Raw genomic sequence first — 14,691 nt, forward strand, 5'->3', positions numbered from 1 at the left:
AGACCTTCTCGAGAAGTACCTTGGTAAGATTGAAGAGTCCGACACCGAACCCGAATACGCAGATCAATAAACATTTGTGCTGTTCAAAGTCATTTCCTAAACTTCATCGCAATGTCGCGAAACCTGTAATCTTTGAAGTTTCAGTGTTTGATCAAGCGAGGTTGACTTGCGGGTAATTCGCCTTCCCAGTGCTGACGGGTAGATTAAACGTGCCGTGAAAATCATTAAGGTGGCGTTGAATTAAATTGACTTTCTTCAGAATTTAGATGGTCAGTGGGTCGGTGGGTAAGTTAAAGTTACCCATGGGTTGGGTCGTGAAATTACCCACGGGCAGTTCTGGAGTGGTGGGTTGACCCATTCCGTGGGTTACCCACGACCCACCGACCCATGCAGGGCCTGCAGCTCAGGCAAAACCAGAGACACAAGTGCAACATCAATGTGTCAATCTTTTCAAGTTGAAAGGAGAGTTCTTTCAGTACCGCAAACAGAACCAGCTAACTAAAATCTCAATAACCGTTGAAGCACATCACGTTTTGCTTCCAATTAAATCGTCAGCGCCGAAATCTTAAGTAATATGAGCTACCTAGATGCATCATTTAGTGCTTGCTTTTCTTACACACAATATCTAAGCACTTCGATAATGGTAGTATATATACGTTCTTGAAACGCTATGTAAGACATAAAATTTAGCCCAGAATAACCATGAAATAAAAAAATCAAAATTCACATCCCAATAATTACGGCCAGTAGAATGATATGTCTGCTGAAAATTACTGTCTTTTGTTAAGGGTTCGTCGCTCGCTTTTGCGTGAAAACTGCTCCAGGCTCTGGCGCTACCGCTGAGGATTGGTGATCCGCGGGGTCAGAAAGCACTCGCAAGGCGACGTTCGAGCATTTGCACTCCAATATTAAAATTCAAATGGTGTCGTTTGAGGTTTTCGCCCATGGGCACGACGGGCAATATCAATGAATAAATTCCCTTATCACGACGAGAACCCTATGTGGTAGGGCAATCTCAGGTCACTAAAACAGCTTATGCTCGTTGTTGACAAATTGAGCGATCCTGTAAAAGTACGGTCTTATGCTTGTTGTTGACAAGCAGAACCGTTTTTGTAATTTCAAAGGCGGGACATGGTAACCATAGTCGCCGTAAAAGGGGCACGGAGTGTGGACCATATGTAACGCCTCTTCCTGAGCAGATGGCTTGATCGTATGTATCTCGGTTAGGGCAAAGATGACGCGTCAGGACTTAGTCAGTTGCAACAATGTTTTCATCAGAAATACCTCGGCTTCTCAGGGACTCACTGAGCCATGAAAGCACGTTAGAGAGAAAGCTCTCGATGCAGAGCAGGCGCTGTAAGATGCCAGCGAAAAAAGAGAAACTACCAACGCAGTGGGTATTCAATTTTGCGCATTGTCTAATCCAGACAATTTAAGCTCTCGTTTCCGTTTCTGGGTGAACTCTTCTCCGTGTGTTTAGCAAGGCGGACTCGTTTAGTCGAAGTTTCCTTTTGCAAGCTGCATGCGCAAGACCTATGATCGTCAGATTTAAAAAAGTGGAAACTCTAGCCAAAGATTGTATCAAAGTGCTGATCTGACATTCGTTTAAAAGTTACACGACTGTCAGATATCAAACGGGAACACGATTAATAACGTGATGTGAAACCACCTGATATTTAAAGGGCATCTATCATCAAGCCACACAAGTATCGTTAAGGTGAGATCTGCCTGTGAGACAGCAGTCAACACCAGCGCGGCGTTCAAGTCATTGCATAGTGCATCTGCGATAAATTATGATTGTTAGGTCTATTGCAACTGCTATAATGTATATCTATTCGTAGAAGACATACTTCAAAGAAATTTCCTTTATGAGACAGCAATGCAACGAATTCAAGAACATTTTACTTTGCTAAACGGCTAAGCAAAATGCGACGCATATTTGCGCAGATACTATTTGCAGCACCTCGTGTGGCGCTTAATCGAACGTTGTCTAATGCAGCTCATAACAGCAGTCTGGATGGAATTTACGTGAGTAAAAAGGCACTCAAGACGACTCTAGCGTTGGGTGCGGTGCTTACAGGCGGGCTATTGTATTTGGTATGGTTTGTATGATATGAGGTCGTTTTAAGTTATTTCAACTATTTATTACACATGCACGTCAAAAGGAGCGTGAAAATGCTGATCGGAAGAAAGTCAGGCTTTTGCTCGAACGCAGCCGCTTGAGTTTGGAAAAGGGAGATTTTGAACAATTTCAAAAGGAGCGCGAGAAGGCTTATGTTTTTCTTAAGCAAAAGCTTCCGGAGGGTATGTCACTGTTTTTGGCAGCATATGTACGTCGCGCATTGATAGTTTTGAATGTTAGATAAAAGCGTAATTGCTTTAGCTATGGCAATTGGAGCATCTTACGAAAAGACAGACGAATTTGCAAAAGCATTACTTTTTTATAGTGAGGCTCTCGAAAATGTCAAGCTTGAAAAGCGCATTCTGCAATGTGAGAACCTTCGTATCTTGCTACTCGATCGACTTGGACAATGTTGCAAAAATATGTAGGTCGATTTTTCCACTAGGTTCTGCTCTATTGACTCGTGGAGTTGTGTTGATCCAGCGGTAACACAGATTCAGCGGAGAAGCATTTCGAAAATGCCGTTAAAGTGTATGAGCAATTAAAGGCTGAACTCTCGCTTGCATCCGAATCCGAATACGACACAAGCGCGCTCGCAAAGCTTGACAAAAGCATTTTAAACGTATTACTGCATTATGTTGTGCTTCTGGTAATGCTACAACGTCCAGACGATGCTTCTCGTGCTCGTCAACGATTGACTACGATTGCCCGTGCGTCTCCACAGCTACGTGGACAGGTGGCAAAAATTGATTGTCAAGTCGAAGATCACATCGCACTCGAGAAGATTCGGATGGAACGTAAGCTTATGGAAGCGAAAGGAGATGAGAAGTGCGATTTGGTATAAATTCTAACCTGAGTGAGCATTGAGCAGAAATCGATCGAAGACAATCAATACTTAGTTGGTTTAGTATGTGGTGTGAAGAGGTATGTGGAATCTAAGTGGCAAGATTGCCTCAAAAAACTGTCGAGGCTTTTTAATATACATTTTACACTAGTTTTCACATAGGCCTTGCGAGTACATTTGGATATGACGACTTCAGTCAGTGTTAAATACGATACACTCCGCGAGGAAATTTGGAATTTAAACATCCTTACACAGTGACTGAATTCGCAATTGTTCGTTTTTGCGCAGCTTGTTAAGGCCTAGCATTTCAGTGAGAAGTTACGTCAAAATATGCATTTTGGATCAAGCTACAACAAGGGGCTTTGATAATTTGTGCGTCGGTAAAATGTACATGGCAACTTCTTTGCATCACCAAAATCCGAGTTTGTCTTATCTAACTTGATTTGAGACGAATAAGCACGAAGCAAGCATAGGTAATTGACAACGTTATCTATCTACCTTCAAGCCGACTTGTACTTTAACACTTGAGGTCGCCAACTAACGACATTTTTGTCCTCCTTATTTGTAAAAAAGTCCGCGGGGCAAGGGCTTGTGAAGCTCATGCGCTCGTTCGTGACTGGATGTGTGAACGACAGCTTCTCAGCATGTAAGCAGAGACGCGATGCACGATGATACACCAAGTCTGGTGAGTACAATGAGTCGCCTAATATAGGATGTTCTAGATACTGCATATGTAGTCGAAGCTGGTGGGTTTTACCAGTGACTGGCTTCAGCTTCACAATTGTAAACTTTTGCTCGTCTTCGTTGTTAAATCCACTGGCCTCAACTGCTCTCGACTGCACAAAATATTCTGTGACAGACCAAAGGGAACTTGATGGGTTAACTTTGCGATTCCTTATAACGTGTTGAACCAGTGGCTGAGTAGGGTGCTTCTCCATGGGAACCCGTACGCATCTCTGCGAGGTCCAATTTTCTTTTTCTTCGTCCATCCACCCAAGAACGCGCGCAACGTAATATTTTTCAACGGATCTTGACCTAAATTGCGCATTTAAACTCTGTGCTGCAGACTTGGACAGAGCGACAACGAGCAAACCCGATGTCTCCTGGTCCAGACGGTGGACCATACGCGCTTCCGGATACACTGTGGCGATACATCGATGAACTGAAGCTGGGGCATCTGAGTCGGTGCCATCAACGCTAAGCATATTGGCGACTTTGTCAACCACAATCACCGCGTCATCACGAAAGATGACTTTCAGTGGAGCCAATTTAGCCGACAAGCATTTGTCGACTGCATATACATTGTTATATCCAGCAAGCTCACAAATTTGCACTAAGATCCGATCGTTAATTGCACCCAGAGCAAGATCTTCCCCCTCAGGAAGCCAAACGCGTACGACATAGCGATAGGCTCGACGAGATAGCTCGAGTTTAAGTTTGATCACACAAAGTTCAGCAAATTTTTGTGGACTGTCGATGGCCGAAACACCTTTTGATTCCGACGATGACTCCTCGTCATTGGTTACAATATTTGCGTGTTGATAGCAAAAATATAGTCGAAGTGCTATGTCGGAGCTATACACACTTCCGAGAGGCTGCAGTCTGGGCATCCGCTTGACCTTATGATATCTGTGAGGGTAACTGACATTGCCTCGGAAGACAGACAACTTCGACGTGCTAGAAGATAATTGCACTGTATTTGATAGTGTGGCAATTAATTGATCCAGTTCTTGGGCTGCATCAGCTGACATCGCATCCGTGACGCGCTTGCGCTTTTTTGCATGCATATTTGAGCCTGAAGTATTGCAATAAATTAATACTTGGAGCAAATAGAATAATTTTACCTCCATTTTCCACCAAGACCTAGCATATAAACGTACAGCAAGTAATGATGCATTTTGGCCTGTAAATTGTTTGTTCGCTGGAATAACATGTCGGTGATGGTGAGAATTTTGTGTCCAAGCAACTTTATCTATCGACGTCATGTCCACCATGGTGGCTTAACGCGTCTGCTTGGCAGGAGTTCCAAATAGTGGGTTCACGCTGTAAAGGTGTCAACTTCGCCGTCACGAAGTTGAGTAACTCATTCATCCACATTGCTCATTGCCAAAGCTCCCCACTCAAGGCAAGCCTTACATGATAAATCAAGGCAGAAATTTCAATAATTAATCATTTGCGTGAGAAATTAACTCATCAAAGAGAAATTGAGGGATGACCTCGTTGTTAGTAGTACCTTGTACACAACCACCTTACAGAATCACGAAATTCGGATTTCCACATTCTTGTAATTGTAGCAGAGCAAATAAAACACCTCGTGACCTAAAAGACTCTCGGTTACGCTCCTGGATGAAGCGTGGATATGAACTTCTCTCTCTGTGTTTGTTAACACATATTCTAGGAGTCAAAGCGCTTAAGCGATGTACATGGCACACCGTGCACTTGGTATCACTCATAGTCGCTCCCGCGAACAAGTCGGGTAAGAACTGGATTTTCATCCCAGATAGAGCCGAGTTGTTCAATTGCCAGCCTTTAAGACAGCTAGAGGTGCTTAAGATAGCTTCTGTGTATTGCTGGTAAGGAAGTTGGTGGACCAAGGACAAGATGCGCTCAATTGTTTGCCTGTAGGGGTCCGCCAGCCATGATAATGCGCTGGTGTGATGCATTCAAGAGAGCTCCGACCGGAATTCGGTGGGGGCACAAATGGTAAACAGCGAAAGGTCGCTTAATTCGAGCGTCCAGCCAGGGACGAAACTTGCGTTTTTCTCTGGACCAGAAACGTTAAGATGATAACCAATCTGGCTATGCTCCAGACAGAGCAACCGCGAGTCGCGGTTGCGTCGTCCCAGATAGGAATACGCGCACAATAAGGCACACGATAGATAGTACATTTGTGAACAAGTTGTTCTAAGAACGGGATGAACCGAAGCAGATTATGGTGCGCTAATTATTTCTTTAGCGTCCTCGCTGCAAGCGCAATCAAAGACGTCTACTTTTTTGCAGTCGCACATTCTACGTAGTAGTAAGATGATTTTTCACGGCTTTGCACTAGGACAACTAAGAATATCTGTGAGTACAGTATACGTTGCACCGTGCAACGGGGACATGAGTGAAGGTATTGAAAGCTCTACTGATATTTAATTATGAAGGACTTCGACAGCATGAATTTGTCCTAGACCTGGATAAATGTTCATCGTAGATGTTGTAACGGGTTTACACGTACGCAGAGTGTAACGGGGTGACACATACCCTATTAAGCAGGAGTGGGCACACAAGATGGTGTGACCGTACAAGGTGTGGATTACACAAGTTGGTTTAATCACACAATGGTGTAGCTACACCGTAACAAGAAGCCACTACGTCGCGGGACTGCCAAGAGGAGAAATAGTTCCGCTGCCGAGCAGCGTTCAATCACCCAAAAGTGTTTTGTCTGTTGAGACACCTGTCACCTTCGGACTGGTTGTCCCCTGCGCAAAGCGCGCAAAGGTTCACCAAAACCGAAGTCCGCTTCTTACCAGGTTTGTCGCGGGGACACGACAAAATTCAGTACGCGCAGGGCGCCCTACTGGGGAAGAACCGAGTTATGTTGAGCCTCAACGAGGTAGAGGGCAGCAGGGCCCAGCCCCAAAGAGCTCCGTGCTCTTGAACACGGAACATGTATTGAAGTCGGGCTTGCTAGCTGTAGAGGCGACTGTAAAGGGCTTTGAGAAACCGTGGAATGTCCTTATCGATTTCGAAGGGTCTGGCAATTATGCTGGACGCTTAACGGTCGAAGAAAGTCAGCTGTATGCTGAGGCGCTGATAGCGCGGTTGAGTGACATCGTCACTGTCCACTTAGCGACGAAGACATGTGTCGCTGTGCCGAGGGTCCCTTTGAACCTCTGTGTGAAGTTATTTGACTTCGGTAGCGTGAAACACTGCTTAGTCTTAGACTTGGAGTCAAGTGATGATCTTATCCTTGGTATGGCATGGTTGGAACACCATGAGCCATGAATCGATTGGACGTCGAAGACCTTGGGCGCTATGCGCACGTAGCTGTGGTGAGTCATGATTCTACCTCTGCTAGGAAGCAGAAATGCTATTGGCGTGGGCGCTGGACGAGGACGGTCAATGTGCTGGATATCAGAATATCCGAGCCGTTGAACACCGAAGGTGTACTGGACAAGTGTCCCGAGCATGACTCGCGAACTGAACGTGGAGTGGCACGAAACCCACTGCGCACTGCTCAAGTATCAAAGCAGTCGCTACATGCCAGGAGTGGCATGTTCGGACGAGGTCCGAGGCATCCTGGGCAAGGTCCCTCTGATGCGCGTAGAGTGGGACGCTATCTGCTGGACAAAAACTGCGAAAATAGCAGCTCTTCGTCAAATGTTGTCAATAACATCAAGGTTCTGATGGGGCAGGGAGTAGGGACGCTGGACGACGCAGAATGCGTGTTCCCACTGCTTTCAACGAGCCGTACAACCTTTAAGGGAGAAGCCGGCGATGCTGTATGGTATCTGCAAGCCGCAGGGCGTCGACCCTGACCCACGGTGTGTCTACCGTAGACGATGGCGCACAGCTATATACCGTTGTCAAAGGTATGACGGGGGGGAAAGACGGCGACGTCACCCTCGAGGCTATTCCCGCGGTAGATGCTCTTCTAAAGCTGGACGAGACGTCCTTCGAAGAGTTTGACGTTGTCTTGAAGGCAGGCGATTTAGCCGAGGTGGTCATAATACGACCGAACGATGAGATTTACTCGTCGTCGCTTCTGGGTGAAGCTGTCTTGAAGAAAAGAGGGTGCTGAGCGCACGAAGTTCAATTTCAATCCTAAAGGATCCCTCGGACCCGTGGTACTCTTTGGTGAAGGAATTTCTAGGCTTTGACCCCAAAGACCGTCGTCGGTCTTACCTCCGGGCCGAGGTGTGCGTCATGAGATCGACCTTGTTCCGGAAACCAAATACTACATCACACACCAAAAGCCCCTGCCCAAAGAGCAGTGCGACGTCATTGACGCCTTCTTCTCTGCAAAGCACGACGCAGGAATGGTACGTGAGAGCAAGTCTTCCCATTCGACACCCACGTTTTGTGTCCGGAAGCCGAACGGCAAGCAACGTATCGCTTACGTTTACAATACGCTAAATGCTGACACCATTTTGCCACAGACGTCGATGATGCTCTCCGTAACAGTATGGCTGGCTATACAAAGTACTCGCACTCGACTTGGTCGATGGGTATTACCAATTGCTCATGATAGTGAGTGATATTCCGCTGACAGCGGTGAGTTATCCGAGCGGGATGCTCTGGGAGTGGCTGGTGATGCCTCAAGGGCTTTTAAATGCGCCAGCAACATTTGATCGTCTTGTGACGCAATTGTTCAGGCCTCACCAGGCTTATGCTCAAACATACTTCGATGACATCTTCGTCCACTGTCGTGAGGGGTACAGGAGAACAGATGAGGAAAACACACATCGTCCATTTGAGAGCGGTTCTCGAGTTCATGCGCACAAATAAGTTGTATGCTAATGTAGACAAGTGCATCTTCGGCGCCGAAGAAATCCCTTATTAGGGAATTTCATCGGCAAGCGAGGCCTTCGAGCGGATCCCGCTAAGGTCAAGGTCATTGTGGACTGGTCGGTTCCAAACAACCAAAACGATTTGCGCAAGTTATGCGGAAATGGCATGGCCATTGTCGAATCTCCTTAAGAAGGACACAGAATTGTGTTGGGACACCGAGCATCGGGGAGTTTTAACAGGCTCAAAAACAGTCTCCTTCATGCACCAAAAATGGCGCTGCCAGATCTCGAGCGTCATTTTAGTGTCGTCTGTGACGCTTCGGACTTTGCCATCAACTTTCCACTGCTGCAAGCAGACACCGAGGGGCGAGATCGGGTGATCGCGTTCGAATCTCGCCAGCTTAAGGCTGTGGTGAAGAACTACCCAGTCCACAGTAATTGCCATGAAGTTTGCACTTATCAAGTTCAGGTTTCACCAGCTTGGCTCGAAGCCGTTTGTGATCTACACAGCTCATGAGTCACTACGCACTGCGAATAAATCGCCTCACCTCTCGCAGAGATGACCAGGTGGCTCTTCTTTTTCGCATAATATATCTTCGATGTAAAAAGGCTTTGGCTAATGCGTTGTCGCGCAAATCGGATTATGAGCTTGCTCATGTCACGACGGTGACGTCGTCAGTGACGGATTTAATCCGCGCCCATACGCGGGTGATGGTATGTGTGTAGCGCTGCTACAGACTCTCGAGAGCAAGGAGTTTGGAAACTCGGACAAAAAATTGTCGGTGCGATTGCGCGCACGGGTACACCGATATTCGCTGAATAACGATTCACCGTATTATAGCACCGATTCGACTGATACGCCACGAATTGTGGCTCCTCGCAATAAGGATTCGAAATACCGTATCCACTATGAGGCCCGTGACACCTCACTCAGTGGTCATCTCGGTTTTGAGAAGACGTACAACTCTGTGAGTTGCCACTACTGGTGGCCCAATCTGTACAAATGGACGAGCACATGTGTGCGCACGTATGATACGTGTCAACGCGTGAAATTATCTCCGAATGCGACGGCGCCGCTGGCCAGTTTACCGGTACCCTCCAAGTGTTCGCAGTTCATAAGAATAGACTTTGTGTTAGGTCTGTCGAAAGACTCGGCGGGCAACACGGTTGTGGTAGTCTTGCGGGCCGTTTGAGCAAGATGGCTCATCTTGCGGCAGTGCCGGACACCATCGGCGGTGTGGGTACAGCGACGCTGTTTGTGAGTCGTGTCTTTTGACAACATGTACTCCCGGATTCAACTGTCTCTGACAGAGACCCACACTTCACTGTGATGTTTTGGTCGACAATCTTCAGTGTGCCAAGTTGACTATGTCAACAGCGCACCATTTGCAGACCGATGGTCAAAATGGGCGCGTCAATCGCGTCGTTAAAGACGTTCCTTGCAGCGTCTACGCTGAGATGCTGGAGCGCTGGAGCGCGATGCTGCCACTTGTAAGGTTTGCTCTGAGCAATGTGGTGCATGCGTCTACCTGCTCACGCCTGTCTACGTGGATGAGCTTGTTATTCCTCGCGACCCGCTGACGCCGCCATCCCATGGCTGGGAAGGGAATAGTCGAGCGACTAACTGATGTCAGATACTTCACTATCCGTAAAGAGGTCGATGACTTTCTGGCTACCAGACTGGGTGTCCTACGACACGTTCGCGACGTGATGGCTGAAAGCCAAGACATGCAGAAAGGATATGCAGACAGAAGAAGCAATAGATATGTTGAAAACGTTGAGCTCGGAAACCTAATTAAAATTGAATGCTACTGACCTTCCTAAACATTCAGTCTCTGCCTGGTTAAGTCGAAGTTCTCTCCACGGTGTATCGGACCTGTGCCAGAAAAATTATATTCTAAAGGTGCTGCATTGGCAAGCATGTTCCGTGGGTAGGCTTAACAAAGAAGAGTCATAGTAGAATAGCCAGTGTCACTATCCCAATAAAATTAAATTGTTGATTTGGCCTGGCCTGCCCCTTAAAGGGCATAGATTCTCATTACACCTTTTTCAAAAGAAAACCCAATGAGGTTGGTGTGCGGCTAAAAAAATAAATCTGAATTTCTATCATACCGTTAGCATACTTTGCTGTGAATCGCACATACTGGTAAAAAATTCATACGAATAGATTAGCAAGGAACCGGATTATATTTTTTTTCTGTTAGTAGTGTTGCTGACGGCAGCGACATGAGCCGCTTGCTTAAACGATCCACATATTACACGATCCTGGCGTTGCCAAACGTTCTCTTCAATTCTGCCGGGACCAGTCGACGGACCACACATCTTACAAGCTCCTTCGTATACTGCCAGACGGCGCCGACGCACGAACCCGTTGATACGTGCTCGTAAAAGTGCTTACCCACTCGTACATTCTTGGCCCACAGTGTATTGCGCAGACTACTTCATATGCATTTTCCCGATAGTAGTGTCATCCTACCGAGGTATTGTGTGCCTCATATCAATTTCGAACTTGAGGTCCCAATCGTGAGGTACCGTCACATTGTGTTTCAAGCAGGACCCTGCAAAAGTTATACCTTGAAACAATAAGCAGCAAGAAAGCCCTTTTCTCCCAAAGCTTTAACCTTGATTGGGTTTGCGGTACGTCAAGCTTTTTCAAAGTGCGACGTAACCATTGTGACATGTGACAAATCATTGCCTGGACGACCCAAAAGCGCGTCAACCAGAAAGCATTTATGTTCGAGCTTGTAAATTATCTTAAAATTGGTTAACTATCTTGCCAATTTCGCTGCGCTGAACGACGCATTCTCTGTCTAAAGTAGAAATTACCTCTCAGTAAGCAGGTTTTTTCCGGGTAAGTCAAGGTCCTATTTGCTAATACACTCACATCCACGATTTTAATAGGCAAATTTGAAATCAGTGACGCTAATATGGCGATAGGCACACAAAGCGTCACGGACAACTAAAACTATTCGATTTGGACCCTGGCGATGAGCAGACCACGATAAGCCCTCTACACATCGATGGCCAGACGGAACACTTTGATCGCGTGGTTAAGAGGCTTCTCCATAGCAGAAAGTCAGTGCACAGTGGTGGAGGTGATCCTTTAAAGCACAAACTAAAAGCAACCGTGAGGCCGAAGCAACACGTTCCCACTCAGCGTGTCAAACCAAATTACGCGAAAGATATCTCAACCAGCCTCACATTATAATTTATAAACAATTTGGCTGACAGCTTAAAGAAGCAGTTTCGATCTTGGCGAAAGAAGTGTCGTAAAAACTGATTGCCTTGTGAGTATCGATATTTCGAAAAGTCTGAGCGTCATGTGAGAAAGGTATTGTCTCTAAGGTCTGTCAAAGGGAGACAAAACACGCGTAAGCTTGTTGTATGTGATCATGTCATAAACACACATGTTGTGTTTGCAGTATTGTAAGACTAATTCGCCCCTTTGGACACTTATGGCCTCAGCCGGAAATGGAGCTCATATTTTCTGTGAATATTAAATTTGCTGTGATTATGTGGGTAGTGTCACGACCTACTTGAACGTTGAACGCCTTTTCGAGAGAGTGACAGCGGCCTTCAATTTCCGAATTAACTTCTGAATTAGTTTGACAATTTGATTTAAGTCGCTTGGAGTGCCTTAGAGCAGTCGGTCGGATCTTGCAGCTATGCTTGAGCGGCTGAAGGCTCACTTGACTTCCTTTAAAACACGACGCGCCGCCTAAATATTTAGGAGCTTGTGGGGGTGAGCCATACAAAGTTTGCCCTCACGAGCTCTACCCGTTAATTTTGAAAAAAAATGAGTTTTTTGCAATGCTAACTTTCTAACTTTCGCAACGTCCATTTTGCGACGTCAGTATCGAGATGGACATTCGCCCGCACCATCACTTGATAGCTGTCAAAAATTGGCATACCCATCGGTCTGTCGGTATAGCTATCGACCATGACTCGAAATTGTAACAATGTCGGGTCACACTCGCTAGTGGTAAGCTCTTTGCCCTACAAAATCTTGTTATTAACCTGGGGAAAGTCCCAGGCGCCGACAATGACAAAACAGTCTTTCGAGGCTGGATTGCAACCTCATGTAGATCTTTTGGGAATGAGAGTAACCTTCCCAGTTTACCGGATACTGGCCAAACTTCTGGTAAACAGTGGTTCATACTTTAATCTGCGCTACTCAACAAAAATTGCTTGTAGAGCTGGAAACCGGGTACAGCGACATGCTATCTTCATCTAACGCTTAAAAGCTGTCATATACGCTCCGGCACTGTCACTATAACATGAGTACAGACCTCATAAAAGGCAATAATTATTCTAACCACTGATGACCCAGACGTAAGCAGGACCCCTAAAAGTCATTAACCTGTTTTGTGCAAAAGCGCTTTATAAGCGAGGTTTGAGCGCGCGCTCTTGTCCTCGATTAAACTGGACGTCCACACAACAGTGCATAGGGGGGTGCTGTGTCGCTGCGAATAACTTCTTATAGATCGAATCCGAACTCTCGACGAGGTGTGGTCCAGAGCGATTTCAATGTTTTCGATGCGACTGTTGCGAGTGCATCAAATAGTTTGGTTTATGCGAAGGATCCAGCTCAGGAGTAATCGTAGTGATACTAGCTGCAGGGTGGTTATCCATTTCATATAAGCGCCTTGGTTTGCGCACACCACGTAGTGAATAGGCAGAACGTAAAAACGCCAACAGCCTCTGTGATGTTTACCGTGAACTGGGAACTGCATTTCCGTATAATTGTCGACGAAAGCCCTAGGTTGTGAACTTTACAATTGTCTCTATTTAAAACGATATTATTCAGGCGCATACATTCGAGCCTTGGCGTGGATGTCACAGTCGACCCCAGCCAATATATCCGAAACATGTCCATGCAAATGTACAATGCGATTTTAATGGTTGTGCCACCAGACGACTGAGCGTTGCTGATGCGTTTAGCTGTTCGAATAACATAAGCATCTGCTATCACCACATTTACATGTAGCAATAAGAAGAATGTCACTCACTCTCATGAGCCAAACATAGCTCTCTTGACATAACGAGGGGCGCCGAACAAGTTTCAACCGACCAGGACACTGTGCAAAAAAATCTTATTTAAAAAATTAGGTGTGTGCCAAAATGCGTCTGTTTTTATCTTTAACATTTGAGTACTTTTCACTAGTCAGGAGTGTAATGTCGAAAGGGATTTTTTATCTCCCGGCAAAATCAATTCGTGCTTCGCACTGTTTTCTCAGTGGAAGCCATTGATGTAAGGCGAATTTTGTGGTTCTAGAAGCCACGTCAATCGTATAACGTTTTCCCTTATTAAAAAATAATAGTCGCGGCGGGTCTCTTGTCACCACTTCAAAATAATTTCATAATCGACTATAAGGGGGGTTGTAGGACCCCAATGGGTTCCTCATTGTTTTCTCAGTGCGCTTCAAGCTTCTCCAATCCATTTCGTACGACGATCCCACCACTTTGCATACTTTTGCCAGTACCAACCGACAAATTCACCATCAAACAATGTTTTGCTTACATTGTTTTTAAATGATCCTCAAGTCTCTACGAAGGCTATAGCTAGGGCAGGGATGAGAACCTAGTATTCTATTGGGCACCCACAATTACCCTACTACGACAGGATATCTTATCTCACCACTACCCCGGGACGCCTCCATGCCGCAAGGGTGGACACGTCACTTGGTGTTGCTGATGCGGAAGTGCTGCAACATGACATGGATCAATTATCTCAGCGTCTTTTTGGACTCATAGCCTAGATGTGTCCTGGAATCTTCGGAACGTATTCACACCTCAACAAATCTTATAGATCGCGGCACAAAGTCGCCGCTTTCTGCTTTTAAGTAACCTCTAAAAGTAGCTGCTCATTGCTGTTAATAAAAGAATTGCACCCAAGAAATTACGCCATGTGTAACGGGGTTACACACACCCTGGTAATAGATGTGTGTGTCACACGATATGGGCATGGTGTGACCACACCCAAACAAGAATACGGTACGGGGCTGGATAGCCAGTAGTTATACATGTATTTGGATTTTACTATACATATTTAGGAAAATCTCTGCATTTAAAGTTAGGTGGCTTGCCGCAGATAAAAATAAGTAAAGTCAGTTTCTGAATCTGAACCGAAGAGTCAATTATCCTTGGGTTAAGGTTGTAGACACTCTTGGAATAAGCGGATTGCGATCCGCTAAACTCGTACTTGTTCTAAGTATAGAGCGAAAGGTCGG

At 45.9% G+C, this 14,691-nt stretch overlaps 5 protein-coding genes across 5 annotated transcripts; 3 read left to right on the plus strand and 2 right to left on the minus strand.

Moving 5' to 3' along the window:
* Positions 1 to 302: 302 nt before the first annotated feature.
* On the plus strand, positions 303 to 569 carry PHALS_09587 (uncharacterized protein; the record flags this gene model as incomplete). Its single annotated transcript, XM_024724868.1, has 2 exons — positions 303 to 344; positions 408 to 569. 2 exons carry the CDS (start codon positions 303 to 305, stop codon positions 567 to 569), a joined length of 204 nt encoding a protein of 67 aa, XP_024575702.1.
* Positions 570 to 1,926: 1,357 nt separating this feature from the next.
* Positions 1,927 to 3,875, plus strand: PHALS_09588 (Tetratricopeptide TPR2; the record flags this gene model as incomplete). The annotated part of the gene is made up of 11 exons (XM_024724869.1): positions 1,927 to 2,097; positions 2,166 to 2,304; positions 2,363 to 2,546; positions 2,606 to 2,771; positions 2,847 to 2,919; positions 2,994 to 3,046; positions 3,118 to 3,137; positions 3,255 to 3,346; positions 3,431 to 3,439; positions 3,540 to 3,612; positions 3,689 to 3,875. The coding sequence occupies 11 exons, from the start codon at positions 1,927 to 1,929 to the stop codon at positions 3,873 to 3,875; spliced, it is 1,167 nt and encodes a 388-aa protein (XP_024575703.1).
* A 6,841-nt stretch (positions 3,876 to 10,716) lies between these two features.
* Positions 10,717 to 10,957, minus strand: PHALS_09589 (uncharacterized protein; the record flags this gene model as incomplete). The annotated part of the gene is made up of 2 exons (XM_024724871.1): positions 10,717 to 10,897; positions 10,938 to 10,957. The coding sequence occupies 2 exons, from the start codon at positions 10,955 to 10,957 to the stop codon at positions 10,717 to 10,719; spliced, it is 201 nt and encodes a 66-aa protein (XP_024575704.1).
* A 1,317-nt stretch (positions 10,958 to 12,274) lies between these two features.
* PHALS_09590 (uncharacterized protein) lies at positions 12,275 to 12,618 on the minus strand (the record flags this gene model as incomplete). Its single annotated transcript, XM_024724872.1, has 2 exons — positions 12,275 to 12,457; positions 12,538 to 12,618. The coding sequence occupies 2 exons, from the start codon at positions 12,616 to 12,618 to the stop codon at positions 12,275 to 12,277; spliced, it is 264 nt and encodes an 87-aa protein (XP_024575705.1).
* Positions 12,619 to 13,853: 1,235 nt separating this feature from the next.
* PHALS_09591 (uncharacterized protein) lies at positions 13,854 to 14,220 on the plus strand (the record flags this gene model as incomplete). Its single annotated transcript, XM_024724873.1, has 2 exons — positions 13,854 to 13,876; positions 14,085 to 14,220. 2 exons carry the CDS (start codon positions 13,854 to 13,856, stop codon positions 14,218 to 14,220), a joined length of 159 nt encoding a protein of 52 aa, XP_024575706.1.
* Positions 14,221 to 14,691: the final 471 nt, after the last annotated feature.

Source organism: Plasmopara halstedii, assembly GCF_900000015.1.
Source record: "Plasmopara halstedii genome assembly, contig: Scaffold_430, whole genome shotgun sequence".
NCBI lineage: Eukaryota > Oomycota > Peronosporomycetes > Peronosporales > Peronosporaceae > Plasmopara > Plasmopara halstedii.